This window comes from Panicum virgatum, chromosome 9K (assembly GCF_016808335.1).
Source record: "Panicum virgatum strain AP13 chromosome 9K, P.virgatum_v5, whole genome shotgun sequence".
In the NCBI taxonomy this organism is placed as follows: domain Eukaryota; kingdom Viridiplantae; phylum Streptophyta; class Magnoliopsida; order Poales; family Poaceae; genus Panicum; species Panicum virgatum.
This window is the reverse complement of record NC_053144.1, coordinates 7,948,176-7,967,611: the sequence shown is the minus strand read 5'-3', so window position 1 is coordinate 7,967,611 and position 19,436 is coordinate 7,948,176. Positions and strand designations below refer to the sequence as shown.

The 19,436-nt window shown below is 43.9% G+C and overlaps 1 protein-coding gene across 1 annotated transcript; it reads left to right on the top strand.

Annotated features, from left to right (window-relative positions):
* The first annotated feature begins 3,065 nt into the window (after positions 1-3,065).
* LOC120649833 (telomerase Cajal body protein 1-like) lies at positions 3,066-6,841 on the top strand. Its single transcript, XM_039926733.1, has 13 exons — positions 3,066-3,441; positions 3,539-3,597; positions 3,763-3,843; positions 3,942-4,015; positions 4,105-4,187; positions 4,677-4,780; positions 5,243-5,382; positions 5,452-5,499; positions 5,626-5,678; positions 5,927-6,011; positions 6,089-6,155; positions 6,241-6,339; positions 6,433-6,841. Exons 1-13 carry the CDS (start codon positions 3,143-3,145, stop codon positions 6,483-6,485), a joined length of 1,245 nt encoding a protein of 414 aa, XP_039782667.1. The 5' UTR covers positions 3,066-3,142; the 3' UTR covers positions 6,486-6,841.
* Positions 6,842-19,436: the final 12,595 nt, after the last annotated feature.

Genomic DNA, 19,436 nt, shown 5'->3' with positions numbered 1-19,436 from the left:
TGACACACTTCACCTCATATTCTTTGCTGCTAGACTTCACAACTCTGAATTCCTTCCTCAACGATATAGCCCAAAGCTTCACAGCATCTTTCACAGCTTCAATACTATGATACTTTGCCCCCTACACAATCTCATTCTCTCTGTATTCGTACTCATTACTCCTAATATCCTGTATCACTGGATTTCCAAAACCCTTGTCTCGCCATTCACCTAGCAATGGGTAGTCCTCATCGTCTGATGAGTCCCCACATTCTTCCATCATTCGAGCCTCTTGGTCTTCATTCTATACAGCTTCGACTATTCCACGTATCTGCTCCCCCTCATCAGCTAAACCTTGCGGCTCAGGTTGAATGACATGCACGTTCTGATCTTTTTTTTCTCCTACCTGATCAGTTATACCTTGCGGCTCAGGTTCTGTGACATGCATGTTCTGATCTTCATATTCTTGTTCCACTGCTTGGTTCATATGAGATGATGTACTTGTTGACCCTTCACCGAAATGGACTGCCTTCTGCTGAATCTGAATTAGCATTGCAAGAGGCCACCCGCGGTCAAGAGCTGCTTGCATGTAAGTCCGCCATTCTTCGGTGTTTGCTATAAGCATCAACTCCCAGAAATCCCCTTCAGTTCCCCAATTCGTCACAGTCTGAACGGTTAGGAAATGAGTCTTTGGATTCACATTGAATATCTCGTGAAGCCATTTGCGTATGGAACCAAAACTCATCGCTAAGGGTTTATCTATTCCGCACTCTCTTCGTTCAAAAGCTGATAGATCTACTCCATACGCATCATGAGAAATATAGTAGTCACCATAATGAACTTGAAAACGAAGCTTGCTCGACATATCTGGACACACAATCATGATATTAAATTGATTGCTAATCTACTGTTTCAATAAAAATAATTACAACATAATCTATTTGTAAAGCGTAGAAGAATTTTGGTTACCTGCAGTCACCGGCTCGAAAATCTGGCAGGGCTTCGCCTCTCTCCCGCTTTTTTTTGGTTTTTGGAATTTTAGTGATGCAAATGAGGGGTGGGGGAACCAGCCAACCCTTATATAAGGGTGGGAGAGCCGGTCGCCCTGCAGCTGGGCGGTCAGGGCTGGCCGCCCCGCTGCCGGGCGGCCTGGGGGGCCGGCCGCCCCGCTGCCGGGCGACCGGCCCCCAAGGACCTGCGCGCAATTTTCTCCGCGAAATTTTTTTAGATATGCCCCTGCCGCCCCACTACCGAGCGGCCAGGTCCCGGCCGCCCGGCAGCGGGGTGGCCGGGTGTAAGGATCGATGGACCAAGAGGGGGGGTGAATTGGGCCTTTTTCAAATTTCTAAAATAAAATAAAGCAACCTTAACCTATGCAATACTAGTAAGGCTCAATTCACCAACCGGCTAGCTAAGCAAACTACACAAGCTATCAAAGATACAATAAGATATGAAACAAAGCAAGGTAGAGCTAAGCTATGATCTCTAAGGTCAAGCACATGAATAATTGCATGAAAGTAAGTGCTTGAAAGTAAAGAGTGGGCAAGAGACAACCGGATTTTTTCCCGTGGTGTCGATGTGTTGGCACACACTCCTAATCCACGTTGTGACACTCACTAAGAGTCTTCTCACCTCCCAAGTCACCGAGACGAGGGCGCTCACTAAGAGTCTCCGTTCACCGTCCCGGCATGGTGGAGCTTAAGCCACGTACAAACTTCTTCGGGCTCCCACAATCTTTGGCAAGCTCCGGAAGAAACACCTTCAATCACCAAGATCGCCTAGGTGCTGCCAATCACCAAGAGTAACAAGCTAGGGCCTTCACTTGAGCAAGAACCGATCACTAAGAACGGATGCACACAAGCTTCTCTCTACTCAAGTCCTTAGTCTTGCTTCTTGAATGATTGAATGAACAAATGTGTGAAAGATGAAGCTCAAGGTGGCTCTCAACAATAGTATAGTGTATGAATGTTTCCTGGTGTCAAGAGAGTGCAAAATGACCCATTGGAGGGGCATATATAGGCAGCTCACATGAATTGAGCCGTTGGAGAAAAGCTGCCAGAAAACTGCTTAGCGCCGGTTAATCCGACGTACCTCCAATAGCCAGCGTCGGTTTAACCGATGAATGTAAACTGCCCATTCTAAAAACTAGCCGTTACAACTTGGGCAGATTAAACGACATATCATCGGTTTAACCGGTGAGTGCAGTTGTCCACTGATCAACTGAAAAACCAAGTCTCTGGACAACTGCACCGACGTTAACTCAAATCCATCGTCGGTTTAACCGATGAGTACAACTTCTGAAATCCCTGGAAAAACCATCTCACTGGTCAATTGCACCGACGTTTCATTTCAAACATCGTCGGTTTAACCGGTGTATAGAACTTGAAATACCCTGGAAAAACCAACTCTAGACTAATGCACCAACGTTAATTCAAACATCATCGGTTTAACCGGTGTATAGAAACTGTCCAGACTCTGATAACTGCGTTTAACCGACGTATAGAAAAATGGAAGCGTCGGTTAAACCGGTGTATAGACTTTTTCTGATTTTGCCTTTTCTGATTTGAGTCTTGAGTGAAATCCAAATATTCTTGAGATATAAGTTGAAAACCACTTATTTGAACTTCTTTAGAACCTAAGTGACCATAGTGTGCATCCATTTTTTATTGATCATGTCCATGCTCAAGTTACTTGACCTTAACCCCTCTTAATAGTGCGATCACTACAAAACTATAAAACCTATACTAACCTAAGTGTCCTTCTCAACCTTACGACACTTAGGACTAGAAAGACCCTTAGTCTTGTTATATATTTGAGTTGATTAACGAGATCGTCTTTTTGAATAACGAAAATGAGGGGCCTCTTTTGACATATGACTAAATGAGCGATAATGATTCATTAAATTGCACAAACTCATTAGTCACAATAATGATTGTCATTAATCACCAAAACATACCTTGAGGGCCTAGATGCTTACACCGGGGTATATTCCTTAAAATTTCCAAATAAAAAATATATTTTTGTAAAAAACGAAAATAAAAAATAAAAAAACCGCCACGACGCTGTTCTTGCCCAAAGAGGCTTCGGCCTGGCCCAAAGAGGCACTCAGAACCCCATCGAAACCCCAGGCCCTGTTTGCTTCACCGGAGAAGAGCAGGGCGCAATGGCAGCGGCGGAGGAGGAAGCAGCTGCCGCGCCGCCCGACGGCGGCGCCGAGAGCGAGCCTGCGGAGATGTCTGCGGCGGGGGAGGAGAGAGAGGAGGCGGCGGAGTACTCGTGGCCCCAGCTCCACTTCGACCGCCCGCCCCGCCGGCTCTACCACTTCGCCCGCCAGTTCCGCTCCGTCGCTCCCGCTGCCGGCAGCGGAAGCGGCGAGAACTTCCTCAAAGGCGTCAAATGGTCGCCCGACGGCTCCTCCTTCCTCACCAGCTCGGACGACAACTCCCTCCGCTTGTTCTACCTGTACGCAGCGCGCTTACCTTCTTCTGAATTCTGATACTCTCTCCAGCGCGCGCTGCAAGAGGCTAAAGTTGCTGCGTTTCCTTCTTTTCTTGGGCAGACCGGAAGACGCGTACAGTGGGGCGGAGCACGTTGCCGAGGCCGCTGTCGGAGGTGAAGGTGGGTCGTTGTTTCATGTTTGCTGTTGCGATTGTGAGTGTGTATCTTGTAAATGCTTGAACTGAATGCTTCGCTTATCCTTGTATCAATTGGTATAGTTGTGCAATGGGTTGGCCCGGGTTGACCCACTTCCCGCTATTTTGATTTCCATCTTTCCCCTTGCAGATTCTTATGGCGCGTTCCTTCAGGTGAACGAGGGTGTACCAGTGTACGATTTCTGCTGGTACCCGTGTATGTCTTTGTCTGGTATGTGATAAATTGCTTTTTATGATATGATCGTGTTTGTTTTTCCTGTGTGTTCAATTAGCGAATTTGAGGTGTTTTTATAATATGTTGTTCTGCAGAACCAGCCACCTGTGTATTTGCAAGCACCAGTCGTGATCACCCAATACACCTTTGGGATGCGACCAGTGGGGAGGTAAGACTAATTGTTCCTGCTCATTTTGTTTGTTGTATGTATGGCTAACAGGTAATTCCGGTTCTGATGCTTCGTTTTGGGAATTGTAGCTCCGGTGCACCTACAGAGCATATGATGCCATGGATGAAATAGCTGCTGCGCTTTCAATCTCTTTCAATTCTGCTGGATCTAAGTATGTGCAATGCATTAGATTTTTAAGTTGCATTTCATGTTACATAAGGAGACTTGCTGAAACACATTGTGTGGAGTCATAGGATTCTGTATAATCCTCTCAGTCTAGGAAGTTAATTGTTTCTTACTGATATCCTTCTTTGGGATGATACTTGTATCAGTATCCCACTTCCTTATTTTAAGATAGTACTGGGAATCTTATTCGAAGGGAATAGTTGCTCTTTTATCAGGTGTGGGATTTCCGGACTCTCCTTAATAAAGAGTCATAGTTAGTGGCCTCATCTTAGAATCTGTTTGCGGTTGTTGTGCGCTGTGAAATCTACTCAGTAAGAACTACATCCGGTGCTTTTGAAAAGCCACTGCAATAGCAAAGTTGATTTCCTTTCCTGGTTTAAGAAAAAAAGACCATACAAGTTGCATAATACCAGGTAAACAAACAAAGTAAAATCTTTTTGACTGTTTTATTCACTGGGTTTATGTTGTTCTATAGGCTCTTTGCTGGATACAACAAAGCAATAAGAGTATTTGATGTTCATCGGCCTGGTAGAGATTTTGAGCAGTATTCTTTACTTAAGGGGGGTGAAGGGCCAACCGGTAAGTGCAAATTCCAGTTCTACGTTTTGTGTCCTTGACATATTTTTGAGCTTCCTAAAAACTCATTTGGAGCATATTGATCATTGATTCTTTAAATGTATTTCACATTCTTTTTCCCGAAACAATAGCATTTCAATGAAAAGACCAAACTAACTTTGTGCTGGAGCTTCTTGTTGTACGTATATGGCATGTCTGTGTTACTATACTTTAGGGCACTATATCAGCAATAAGGCTGCAAAACTGCAATTAGGAACAATATTTTACAACCTGCTGTATGCACACTCAATATAACTTGGCGCTAAGCCTTACTCATTTAAATCTTTTCTCGAATTACTCATTTCAATCTTGATTGCTTCATCTCAGCTCACTTTTGGCTAGAGCTGCTGATGAAAACTTTCTTCAGGCTGGCTTTGTGAAGTGAAACAAACTTTACTTGCTTCTGAGCACTTTGTTTTCTGACAGGTATAATATCTTCAATTTCCTTCTCTCCGCACAATGGGATGCTTGCTGTCGGCTCATACAGCCAGACAACTGCTGTGTATGCAGAAAGTAATATGGAGCCTTTGTATGTCTTACATGGCCAGCTTGGCGGTGTCACACAGGTTAGAAAAGCAGCCATGTACATTTGGATCTTACTGTATGAATAGCAGATAACTTGATGAAAATTTCAGGTGCTTTTTTCGAAAGATGGGAACTATCTATATACCGGAGGGCGCAAGGTAACTGTTTGTGCAACATTTGATTAGTTGGGCATACTATTGATCACTTCAGGCTTCATATGTAATTTGCAGAGATTTACTCCACCCTTTTTGACCTATATATCGATATCAATTATCTTTTATCAGGATCCATACATATTATGTTGGGATATTCGCAATACTGTGGATATTGTTTACAAGTAAGTACCATAATATGACACGATTTGGTGGACTACTAAGCTTACTTTCCTGTGGTTAATATACATTGCCTTCAAACTTGAAGCATAGCCTGTCCATGTAATTAGTCACGTCCCATCAATCTTTCAATTGCTGTACCAAACTACTATATTGGTGCAATTTGTTGGATTTTAGAGGGAATAATTTTGTTTCTGGTTTTGTGCAAAGTTTTCTTATGTTTTCTTTTGTTGTTGTGATTTTCCATAATCAGGTTGTACAGATCAGCTGATACTACTAATCAAAGAATATATTTCGATATTGAGCCCTGCGGTAGACATCTAGCCACTGGTGGGCAGGTGAGCTTCCATTTTTCATTTGAGTTACTTATTTTGAACCGGCAAACACTGAAACAGGAATGTTTGTGTCTCAATAGGATGGGATGGTACATGTCTATGACCTTCAAGGTGGTCAATGGGTAACAGGTTTCCAAGCGGCTGGTGGTATGTGTCTCCTGAACTTGTGTTTCCAGATGAGTTTTCAGACTGTCTTTATTTCTCCTTTCTAATCCTATCAACCTGATCTTAGATACTGTAAACGGGTTCTCGTTCCATCCATACCTTCCATTTGCCGTCACATCATCCGGGCACAGGAGATTTGGCATGCAAGATGAGTTAAACTTGGGAGGTGCGTGTAGCCTCTTTGATATTGCGTACAAACCATAGTTCCGTTGCTTCAGTGACAGATGTGACAAAAGTTCAATTTACTGTGCACTCTCAGGTGATGAGAACTGCTGCTCTGTCTGGGTGTTTTCTTCATCACAAGAATCTTAAAACTGCTAAGCACATAAGGGCAAGTCAAGGTTTTGGTTTATATAGGTGTGGAAGCTAGGTGACCCAATCCGATTGCAATGGGTGGTGATTGTATCAGATTAAAGCTGAGCAAGACATTTAAATCCAATGATTGGATGCACGCTTAATCCAAAAAGGATCTCATGTACCAGGGTGCTATTAGTGACGTTGATATTCCTTTGCAGGGCTAATGTATTTTCATTGTGTGGGGTGACAATTGAGGTCGGCTATTTTCATTGACGGCTATATAATTGATGTCTTATTTTGTATCCAATTGGTATAATGAGACTGTACGGATGGAATTTACTTGCATATACTCACTGAACGTTTTGTCCTGACCCAAGAGTTGTTCGTGACTCGTAAAGCTCTTTTTTCTGTGAACTTCAGATATGCCATGTTCCAATATGCCATTCTATGATCTGGAACATAAATTTGGATTTTGTGTGTCTGCGGAAAAGTTGATGTAGTCTCTGTAGTTGGAAGCTCCGGTGGAGATCATTGCAACAGAACCGTGTTTAGATCATGAAAATTTTGGATGAAATTCACTGTATCATTTTCAACCGAAGATTAGAAGGACTAAACATAATTTAATTATAAAACTAATTATATGGTTGGATGGAAAATCACGAGACAAATCTATTAAATATATTAATCGATCATTAGAGGTTGTTTACTGTAGCACAACATTATCTAATAATGGTGTAATTAGGTTTAAAAAGATTCATCTCGCAATTTGACTCTGGGTTCTGGAATGCGTTTAGTCAATTATTCATATTTGATACTCCTAATCAGTGGTCAAATATTAGAAGTTACTGTAGTGCTGAAAACATTTTAGGAACTAAACGAGACGACATTGTATCCGGTAGTAAATATTATTCCCATAAAAAAAAGGTAAGTCAGCAATGCAACGGCATCTCTTCCGTATCCGAGAAGAACACTTCAATTCCGCCCGTCAGCATCATCATATCTATTATCTATATAGTCGACACTGGCCTCGATCGCTCGTGGTCGCGTCGCACGAGAACAACGAAACGAAACAGCTTGGGGGCGGCGCCAACGACGCCGCGCGCCCGTCCGCCGGAGGTCACCATGGCCGCTAACCACCGCCCGCTTTTCGTGGTGCACAATACGATCGGGGGCTGCTTGGTCTACGACATCTCCGTCGAGAACGAGGAGACGACGATGGAAGCGCACCTCTCCACGTGCGGTGTGCCGCCGCTTCACTACCGGCCCCTCGCCGTGTCCGGCGGCACCATGCTGGGCGTCACCCCTCAACCGCCGCGCGTTCCAGCCGACCGCCCGATGACCTGCATTGCCGGCGGCGAGATCCGGGACACGGCCGACACCGGCCCGCCTATCATGCTCTCGGTGGGAGACGCCACGGTCGTCAGGATGGACACGGTCATGTACGGCGAGTCGTTCCGCTTCGAGGCGCTCAGGCTCCTGCCCGGCGGCGGCGGCTGGCACGTCGTCCCTCTCCCGAGGCCGCCGATCATGCGCCTGTTCTCACCCTTCCACAGGGTGTCCATCTCGGCCTCTGTGCCGCGCCGCCGAGCGCTCACATTTCGTCCGGTCCTGCTGAACCCTCCCATGGCCGCCCTGTCGCCGGCCACTCACCGGAGCGCCGCCACACGCCGCCACCATCGCCATCCGAAGTACTGCTCCCGTCGCCGGCCCTCCTCCGGCCGCCCCGGCATCAACCGAGACCAGCCAGAGGTAGCTCTCGAGTCCCTCTAGCTTTTCCCCAACTTCCCCCATGCCGCCGTTGAGCCCTGCCGCCAGAATCGGGCCAGAAATCGCCGCCCCTGCTCTGTTTCGCGACCAGGGACCACAAGCAAGAATTTAAACAAGTTCAGGGGGTTATTTGCATAGCTATAGACTCAAATGAATAGTGCTGTGAAGGGTTGTTTTGCAATAATTGGCTGAAATTTTGAAAAATCATAATAAATCATAGAAAAATCAGAAAAATGCAAACTAAAATTTGTTGGATTCCTTGTCCTAATATCTACAACTTTACTTACAGGTTAATCTTCAGTTTCTAAATAGTTTTTGCTCTAGTTTAAATGTTAATTTAAGTGGTTGCAAGCTTTGAAAATGCATAGTAAATAGTAAAAAAATGGTAAAAATGTAAAACCAGTTGGATTAGCTTTTATTTGGCATGTAGAACTTAGGAAAAATATTTAACCTGCTGTTTGTATAATGTTTCTGTGATGTATTGATTTAATCATAGTTAATTCTTGTTTCAGCTTATTAATTTATTATCTACAGTTATGAATGTTAAAAAATCATAAAATTTATGCAGTAGCTTACTATTTGCATGTTTAGTTCACTGTAAAAATTTCAGAACCAGAAGCTATGTGCATGTTTGTAAATCTATTTTTGTTCTGTTTGTTTTGCTAAGGCTAAATTAAATATTTTCTGTTGTCAATAAATATTGGAAAAATATTGTTGCATGCTGGTAAATTTTGGTTGCTAGATCATGTCCTCAAGTTAAGTTTTTGCATTTGTTTAGTTTCTAGTTATATATTTCACTTTCCAAAAGTATTGCTGAGCCATTCTTTTCTGCATGGTTTGATACATCAAGTATGTCATTTTTGGGTGAATCATGTTAAATTTTGTTGGCTAGAAGGTTTGGCTAATTTCCTGAATGGTGGATGCTTGCAGTGGTTTAATTTAAGTTAATTTGTGTGGCATGCTTGATGTGCTTGTCATCTTCTATGAGATGCTTGAGTGATGGTTAAGTTAAATAGCTCTAGGTGCTTATGCTGGTATGTTGTACTTTTATGAATGCCTTGCATGTTGCACTTCCATGCATTCATACATATGCATTGTCGCATCTATTATATGAATTTAATTTGTAAAAGTCATTTTGTAAATACCTTAATATTGTTTACTATTTTGTAAAATTGTATCATGCTGGTACCGTCTGCGCTCGCCGTCGCGCGAGACTTCTGGTGTGTTTCGATCAGCTTGTGGTTTGGAAACAGGCTGTCAGGTTACACTTAATTAAGCTAATGCGTCTGATGCGTTCAAATATTGGCCATTACGCTTAATTAAGCCGTTTAACTTGGCGGTTCTGTCACAGCTGGTATCAGAGCTGAATGCACCAGGGAGGGTACTAGCATGATTATTTTTAGTGTTTTCAAAATTAAAAATAAGTTTTAGAAAAATATGTTTCTTTGCGCTTAAGGGATTAGGAGAAATTAGTTCGTAAGCCCTATGTTTATAGTTGTGTTATATCAGGTGGCTCTATATAATAACAACTAACTTCCAGTACATTACATTTATGTCAAAACTTACTTTCTTGCACAACCTTTATTTAATATTGTATCGACGCACCTACGCTAAGGTAAACAAGGTAACCATTCTTGGTAGTCCCTTAGAATAGCCCACGTGTTTTATACATGCGCGGGTCCCGTATGATGAGCATACGAGGAGGTGATAAGGCTCCATTCAAATGAGCCTGTAGCTATCTGCCGCCTGATATGGAGTGCGGACTTCCTGCCGTGTGATTGCAATCACGGCCATCTCGTAAGGCAATGTTACGAGATGTAAATCTGTCATGCGATTGGTCATGACCGTGTACCTTGGGGCACGTTAACCCTTGGGTGTCCCGTAAGGCGATTTGTACGGGAAGAGAATACGTTGCCTCGGTAACGTATGCAGCGCTGTCCATGCAGCGTTAAACGCATGGGCGCCATCTCTATAGTAGATGGTGATGTATGTGTGAATATGTGGGCAACTGCATATGCGTTATCCATGTGGCGTAGGACACATGGGGGCCGTTCGTGTGTGCTGGCACGAAGGGTCCAGTCGTGGATATATATATGTATATTATGTGATTTTCTGCAGGTACACTAACAAACGATTGCGTGAGTTAGAACGAGTACAAAACGACTAGATATATAATAGGGAGAGTACGTATGTATGCTACCGAGTATTCACGTATATTGCCATATAATTATGTTGGCAAATTTTGGAGAGGACGAAATTAGACGAGCATGCATCATCATATCATCATGTGTGGAGTTTTGGGTGGTTTTTCTGGTGCATCCAATACTCACTCATTCATTAAGAGCATATATCGCTGTTTTGAAATTTTGCGCTGCACTACTATCGGTCCAACTTCTAGCTATCCAAATAATTTTTCCTGAAAAACTTGATTATGAGAAAGATGTGAGAAATTATAGATTTACATATTATAAAATTTTTAACGACATTAGGGGAATGTTCATATGGATTTCCAGACTAAACTTGGCCTTGATCCAGTGCCTTCTATGCTTATAGTTACGACTCAGTAGTAATGGTCAGGTCTTTCTTAACATTATCTTTATCCTCGAAAGTCCGAATAAGGATATTATCCAAAGAAGAATCTCCTAGTCGATTTTCTTAATATACTATCGCACGTGCAAAAATTTTCCTAGCCATGACTCCATGACCTTTCCAATTTATTCAAATATTGGTGTTTTCTACATTTGGTTTATGTTAATTGGGAATCGTATGTCCTCATCTCTGGACCATTTGTTCGACCAGCTTCTGGCGCCCTAGTTTTATTTGAACGTAGGTCAGGCCTCAGTCTCAGGGTCAGCTCTAAGGAGTAAGCTAGTAGTTCTAATAACTGAGTAGTAAAGTACTAATATTTAGTATTAATATTATCTCTTGGGTTGGAGCATGTAGTTTATGCTTATGTAGATACTTGTACCTGATATGTGGGCTCGGGCCCAGCTGTCATGGACCAAAAGCTCATTGCCATGTCTGAAACCGACCGTCTTGCTTCTCTCATCAGTGACTCTAGTGGTGATCTATTTGTTCCACAGCGCATCTCCGGTTATTCTCGATGATCAGAAGCAAGTGGTGATCCATTTGTTCCACAGCGCATCTCCGGTTATTCTCGATGATCAGAAGCATCATGTTGTTCTTCTAGCATTCATATTCGTTCAATTCTAATCGTCTTGATTCAGACACCTAACTCCGATCCGCTTACATTCTTGCTCAATAAACATGAATGAGGTCGCATATTTGTTGCATGGCAACCACACTATTGCATGACATCATGTTGCATTGTTGGGCCAGGCAGGGTTAAGGAAACATCGGTGGTAGTTCGGCTGACCATATGTATTCATGCTTTTAAGTACGTTCTCTGGTTGCTTTCGACTTCTATAATCTCGTTCGATCTATTTGTGTTATTCGGGGTGCTATTATTGATTCTTAGGCGGTGGAGATTTGTCCCATGACCTCTAGTGCCGCGACGGAACCTAGGGCCCCGCGTGTGTGGCCACCATGCGATTGTGCTACTAGGTGCGCGCTGGTGCTTGAGTGCATGTGGACGAAACTACATCGCCAATTCTTTTTGTGAAATCTTTGGAATCATTTTTCTCTGGTTTGATCTTTTAAGGGGGTAGGCCCTAGACGAATAATAGTGCGGACGGGTTGTTTAGGTTTGAGTTTCTGGGTATTGTCCACTAACTGGCATGGCATCATGTGCATTACGCATCATGCAACTTCATTAATCAACAATATCGAGCGAGAATGTTCTTGAGAAAAACTTGTCTTGATGCCCTTTCTTTCCAGTTTCCCTGAGTTCCTTAAAAACTCACTTTGATGTCTTTTCTATCTAAGAGTCCCCACCAAATTGAGAATTTGAGTCTTCCCAAAAACCTCCTTGATTCATGATCGTTGAGAAGCTTAGAACCTCTCTTCTTTCTAAAATCCTACTGTGTGCTAGCATCAAAATAGTCAACTGACCCTTTTCAACCGACTTTGATGGTGATTGTATCCAAATATATTATCCACAGTCACTTGCTGCAAAAGCTGAAGCCCTAGAGCTTTTTAGTGTGGAAAAACAATTGATTAGTTCGCACATTGGCACGGTTAATCTCCAGTTGGATAATGACAGTAGAGTTGCTATGAAAATTATGTCTTCCAGAATCATACCGAGCAAGGAATTAGCAAATTAGCTGGCAATATTTATACCATTAAAATTAGATATATTGATTAATCTATAAACTAGCACCCACATCGGCCGATCCTTGTCCCTGAGTTTATCGATTGTTCTCCTTTATCTCTTCTCCACTTAAATCTCGGGACGAGATTTCTTTAAGGGGGTAGGATTGTAACAACCCAGATATTTTACCTAGTTGTGGGCCCAGTTGTCATCTCCTCTTCCTCCTCCCGTGCCTATCCTCGCTCTCGAAGCCTCCCGAACCGGCCAGCTCGCTCCCGTGCCCAACTTTGCCACGGCGCCGTCCGTGTGTGACGCCGCGACGCTCCTCTCCTCTATGCTGTGCTGCCCTTCCTCCTTCTGCACGTGCCCATCCCTCCTCTCCTCCTCAGACCACGCCAACCCCTCCTGCTCGCACTTGACCTCGTCACCGCAGCCTGCCATGGCCACCGAGATCCGCTCGGCGGTGAACTCCCACTTCCGGTCATCATCTTCGACAACCAAAGGCTAGAATCAACTTTCCTCGACTCCTTGAAGCTCATGCTCTCCTCGTTCCAGCGCGTTCCGCGAGTTTCCGCGCTCGTTCTCGAGTCATGCCACCGCCGGCATGCTGCTGCTCGCCGCGAGACGCGCGCACGCGCCTCTGTGCCGCGCCGCCGAGCGCCCACACTTCGTCCGGCCCTGCGGAACCCTCCCATGGCGGCCCTGTCGCCGGCCACTCACCGGAGCGCCGCCACACGCCGCCACCATCGCCATCCGAAGTACTGCTCCCGTCGCCGGCCCTCCTCCGGCTGCCCCGGCATCAACCGAGACCACCCAGAGGTAGCTCTCGAGTCCCTCTAGCTTTTCCCCAACTTCCCCCATGCCGCCGTTGAGCCCTGCCGCCAGAATCAGGCCAGAAATCGCCGCCCCTCTCTGTTTCGCGACTAGGGACCTCGGGCAAGAATTTAAACAAGTTCAGGGGGTTATTTGCATAGCTATAGACTCAAATGAATAGTGCTGCGAAGGGTTGTTTTGCAATAATTGGCTGAAATTTTGAAAAATCATAGTAAATCAAAGAAAAATCAGAAAAATGCAAACTAAAATTTGTTGGATTCCTTGTCCTAAGATCTACAACTTTCCTTACAGGTTAATCTTCATTTTCTAAATAGTTTTTTCTCTAGTTTAAATGTTAATTTAAGTGGTTGCAAGCTTTGAAAATGCATAGTAAATAGTAGAAAAATGGTAAAAATATAAAACCAGTTGGATTAGCTTTGATTTGGCATGTATAACTTAGGAAAAATATTTAACCTGCTGTTTGTATAATGTTTCTGTGATGTATTGATTTAATCATAGTTAATTCTTGTTTCAGCTTATTTATTTATTATCTACAGTTATGAATGTTGAAAAATCATAAAACTTATGCAGTAGCTTACTCTTTGCATGTTTAGTTCACTGTAAATATTACAGAACCAGAAGCTATGTGCATATTTGTAAATCTATTTTTGTTCTGTTTGTTTTGCTAAGGCTAAATTAAATATTTTCTGTTGTCAATAAATGTTGGAAAAATATTGTTGCATGCTTTATCAATAGCTCATCATGATGGTAAATTTTGGTTGCTAGATCATGTCCTCAAGTTAAGTTTTTGCATTTGTTTAGTTTCTAGTTATATATTTTACTTTCCAAAAGTATTGCTGAGCCATTCTTTTCTGCATGGTTTGATACATCAAGTATGTCATTTTTGGGTGAATCATGTTAAATTTTGTTGGCTAGAAGGTTTGGCTAATCAAAAATAATTTTTATTAGTAGTTAGGTCTGTTCTATTAGAGATAATAGTTTCTTTACATATAAGATCATGATAAATTTATGTAAAATACTTTGTTAAGTATAATTACAGGATATAATCAGTAAGAATTAGTTGGTGCTATTAAATTGTACTCGTGCAACTTATTTCGTTCCTAGCATGAGTAATTTATCTTGTTTTGTGCCATGTAAATATGACATTAGGTGTCACACTTAAATACACACCACCTTGGTTTTTTAGGTAGTTACTAATGCTTGGTTCTCTGTAAACGAGTGTCCAATGAGATAAGTTCCGAAGAGAGTAATTATCATGTTAAGTATCACCTTTACCACCTAATAAATTTCACCTATGTTACTGTAGTTTAAGTCTTACATGTTTGTAACTAAAGGTACTTAATATATATAGGTGATGCAATTAACATGTGGTAGACTTCTTATTCTTGTGACGATATATATGATGCCTTGTTAGCTTTAATCACTAGGGCAAGTAACTTCATAAGACAAATCTCAAGGATGAACTAGTCCTTCGGGCGAGGATGAGTGATCAACCTTAGTACGATTTGTACCTTACTTCTTTACGACAGCGTACCACGCATTACTTTCTGGTCGTCCTTAGAATATGTGCTTATGCCTCTTTTGTGCATGCATGTGCATCTATGCATATCATTTAGGTACGAGGGTAGATCAATTGAAGGACGATTGGAACATAAAGATGGAGAAAACTCCAAAAGATGGTGTGTTAGTTTCTATCCAGAAGGTGGTGGATTATCTATCATGAAGCTCCAACCTACTAACTTATAGTGGTACTTTACTCCTAGGCAAGCCCCGGTGCACATCCTATTATTTCAAATTTATGACACCTATATATGTTTCTATTACTTGTGCATTAGGTTTAGGAATTGTTTGGAACTCTAGTTGCATGATCCCTAGGTTCCCTGGAGTTATACTAGTATGTATAGGACGATAGAAATATTGTGCTTAATAAGATCTCTGTAGAAGTCGAGTGATTTCTGGTCACTCGCGAGATATAGGACATCTCATTATTTTGAGTATATGGAATATTGGAATAGGTTGGAGAAGGAAAATAAAATGGAGACCGGGCGGGGAAAGGCTAGCCCCGTCTGTGTCGGTTAAGGACCGTTCGTTGTCTGGCCCTGTGATCAAGTTTGAATTGTACTAGCCGCATGCTGGGAGTAGGAGGTAGTCGAAACCGGTAAGCCGAGTACTGCCTTGCTTCAAAAGTACAGGAACCCGCACCCAACTCCTGGGGTGGTCGAGTAGTCGCGGAGAATTGGGGATGCATATGTTTATTTTTGGTGGTCTCATGTTGAGCTCGGCTGACCATATGTCGTTGGGCTGGTTCCTGTAGTTCGAGGCGGGGAGGGGAATGGTTGGTGCGTGTGGTCCGACGGGGCATACGCGTGCCGTGTTGGTTAGGTTCACCTTGCAAGGTTAAATCGGATCGATTCACCGTCAGTCGCTCTCGGATATGAGCACCTTGATCGCAACACCGCATCGTAGTAATGAGATGGAATATTAATGTATATGTTGAAAGAAATGTTGAGATTACTAATTGATCTTCTATTATGTTTGTTTTAGAAAGGGTTCTGCAAATGCCTAGAGGATATTAATTTATATAGAATGTGAGCTAAAATATTGAAAGTAAGGATCCATCCTTAGACGTTTTTCTGCAAATAATCCTCAGCCAGAAAGCCTTGCATGTCTAGTTAATAGGCTATGTATACCCATAGTCGGGTAAATCTTGCTGAGTATTAGTATACTCAGAGTTTGTTGTTTACCTTGTTTCAGGTATAGAAGCTAATCAGGATTCGCATCAGTGGGCTCGATGTGACGTCCTCACGTGTTCATAGTTATCGTTTTGTTTTATTGGTTCTCAATCAAATTTCCTTCTCTCAGGTCATATTCTCTTCCGCTGCTGTCATTTATTTTATGTAAATTCTAAATTTAAAGCTGTTTTATAAATATTTATGTTATTATCTATTTTTGTGAAATTATATTATACTGGTACCGTCTGTGCTCGCCGTCGCGCGAGACTTCTGGTGTGTTTCGATCGGCCTGTGGGTTGAAAACAGGCTGTCAGGTTACACTTAATTAAGCTAATGCGCCTGATGCGTTCAAATGATGGTCATTACGCTTAATTAAGCCGTTTAATTTGGCGGTTCTGTCACAGAAGGCGGTCATAATTTTTAACTGTCTCAGTTAATGTCTGCAATTAACCGAGGTGGTCATTTTTTATTAACTGAGATAGTTAAAAAAAAGGGAAAATTCGATTCATGCCACCACAACTCCGTGAAATTGGGTTTCACGTTGAAAATCATGCCACTCAATGGCATGGATTTCAACATGAAATCCAACTTCGTGAAATTGTAGTGGCATGGATCCAACTAACCCTTAAAAAAACCACCTCGCAAAATCGATTAACAGAGGCAGACGCCTTAAAATGTCCGTCTCAGTTAATAACCAAGTCGGTTGTTTTAAAGCAAACGCATCAGTTAATGTATTAACTGAGTCGGACACACTATAAGATCCGCCTCGGATAGTACTGGCCCATCTCAGAGCCCAAACAACCCATCTCGACCCGGTATTCTCCTCTGAATATATACCGTGGGTTTCAGCTCTCTCACTTCTCTCCTTCTCCCTTAACCCATCGCGCTGCTCTCCCTCCCCTCCCTGAGCGCACATCGTCCTCCCTCCCCTCCTCTCTCAACATTTAATACTTCTTATTAGTGGTGAAATTCGAAGTTACTGTAGCATTGAAAATTTTAGGAACTAAACGAGGCCTTAGATTATTAGATTGATGATGACATTGTATCCGGTAGTAAATATTATTCCCATAAAAAAAAGTAAGTCAGCAATGCAACGGCATCTCTTCCGTATCCGAGAAGAACACTTCAATTCCGCCCGTCAGCATCATCATATCTATTATCTATATAGTCGACGCTGGCCTCGATCACTCGTGGTCGCGTCGCACGAGAACAACGAAACGAAACAGCTTGGTGGCGGCGCCAACGACGCCGCGCGCCCGTCCGCCGGAGGTCACCATGGCCGCTAACCACCGCCCGCTTTTCGTGGTGCACAATACGATTGGGGGCTGCTTGGTCTACGACATCTCCGTCGAGAACGAGGAGACGACGATGGAAGCGCACCTCTCCACGTGCGGTGTGCCGCCGCTTCACTACCGGCCCCTCGCCGTGTCCGGCGGCACCATGCTGGGCGTCACCCCTCAACCGCCGCGCGTTCCAGCTGACCGCCCGATGACCTGCATTGCCGGCGGCGAGATCCGGGACACGGCCGACACCGGCCCGCCTATCATGCTCTCGGTGGGAGACGCCACGGTCGTCAGGATGGACACGGTCATGTACGGCGAGTCGTTCCGCTTCGAGGCGCTCCGGCTCCTGCCCGGCGGCGGCGGCTGGCACGTCGTCCCTCTCCCGAGGCCGCCGATCATGCGCCTGTTCTCACCCTTCCACAGGGTGTCCATCTCGGCCTACTTCGTCAAGGACGCGCGTGTGGATCTCCGTGGCCGGCGAGGGCATCTTCTCCCTGGACGCCGAGGAGGGCGCGTGGCGGATGGAGTTCCCGGAGGAGATGGAATTGCTGGAGGGGCGCGCGCTGTACGTGCCGGAGCTCGGCTCGGTCGTCGGCTTCACCCCCGGGGACCGGCTCCTCTGCGCCTACGGGTTCGACGAGCGCGGGGTCCGGCGGTGGCGGCGCATTTGGCGGGAGGCGATCCCGTGGGAGTGCTACTACGACGGCAAGACGCCGTCGAAGGAGATGGTCAGCCTGGCGTACCTGGGAAAGGGCAGGTTCTGCATCTCCAGGCCTGTCAGCAGGGCGGGCGACCAGTCCTGCTCCAGCTGCTTCTTGGTCTTGGAGCTGAGGCGGCGCCCAGCCGACGGGGACCTAGAGCTCGCCAAGCGGGGCACACTGGTCTACCAAGGCGAGTGGGGGCAAGGGCAATGCCTCGACTGCTACTTTATTCACTAGCTAGCTATCTCGACCTAGCAAACACGATGCTTGCTTGAGACTCTTGTTGATGTAGGACGTTTGATTAATGCATTGTGTCACATATTTCTACTAGCTAGCTAGAGTCTCCATGTTCACAAGTATCCATGAGATCTGAAGAATTTTCGTTCAGACAAGAGCCTTGTCTTGTCTACATATGTGATGTGTGGCAGCTTGGCAGATGGGATTGTGCTTCGGGCAAGTTTTGGACTTTTCAGCCTGTTTGTTTCAGACTTTCGGGTCATGACATTGTTTAGTTTCCTTCAAAATTCCAAAACTTTATAAGATTTCTCATCGCATCGAATCTTTTAACACATGCATGAAATATTATTAAATATAGCTAAACAAAATAACTAATTATCGGGACAATAAAACTTTATAATGGCGGGACAATGCTTTATAGTTTGTCTATAATCTGCGAAATGAATCTTTTAAGCCTAGTTAACCCATGGCGGGACAATAATTATCAAATACAAACGAAAGTGCTACAATACTTTACACCTAAAATGCTACTTAACAAGGCCCATGTTAAAACAGGTGAGAGGAACTCGAGCCATACTGCATTTTGCTACTAAAAGAGCAGATGAACAAAAGACAGCATGCGTGCATCGGCCACCGCTCGAGAATAAAATGCAAACCGGATGTTTGTTCAAACATAGTCAAAACGCCTCTATACTAGTGAATGACGCGCGTGTGTTCGTGTTTAATCCTTACGGTTGTGGTTATCATATTCAGGAGCCGAAGAATTCATTAGGATATGCTTATGTAGGGAAGACAATTTTTTTCCTAGAAAGAAGCTTGAACGCGTGATATATCATATCAATTCCTGAGATCATATCAACTATCAAGAATCCTATTCTGTTAGCTCACCGAACTCTTATTGAATTAATCTATAAAATCTGTAAGAATAGTAAGGAACAAGAGCCACTGGCATGTAGTCCCACGGATGAAAAAAAAAAGTTGATGGGTGATTTATATATGGTTTCATGGTTTATTAGGGAAAAAATTAAGCTCAGAGCATTTTTGTGGGGGGAAGTAGATTCTGTTGTATGGGCTGGTCTGATATGTTGTATGGGCTGCTGCACACGGTTCGTCGGGCTCAGCGGGCCATAACGGGCCCGTCCCCCTACTCGCGATATCGATCTGAACCGTCGGGTTCATCTGGCGCTCCACCAGAGAAGACG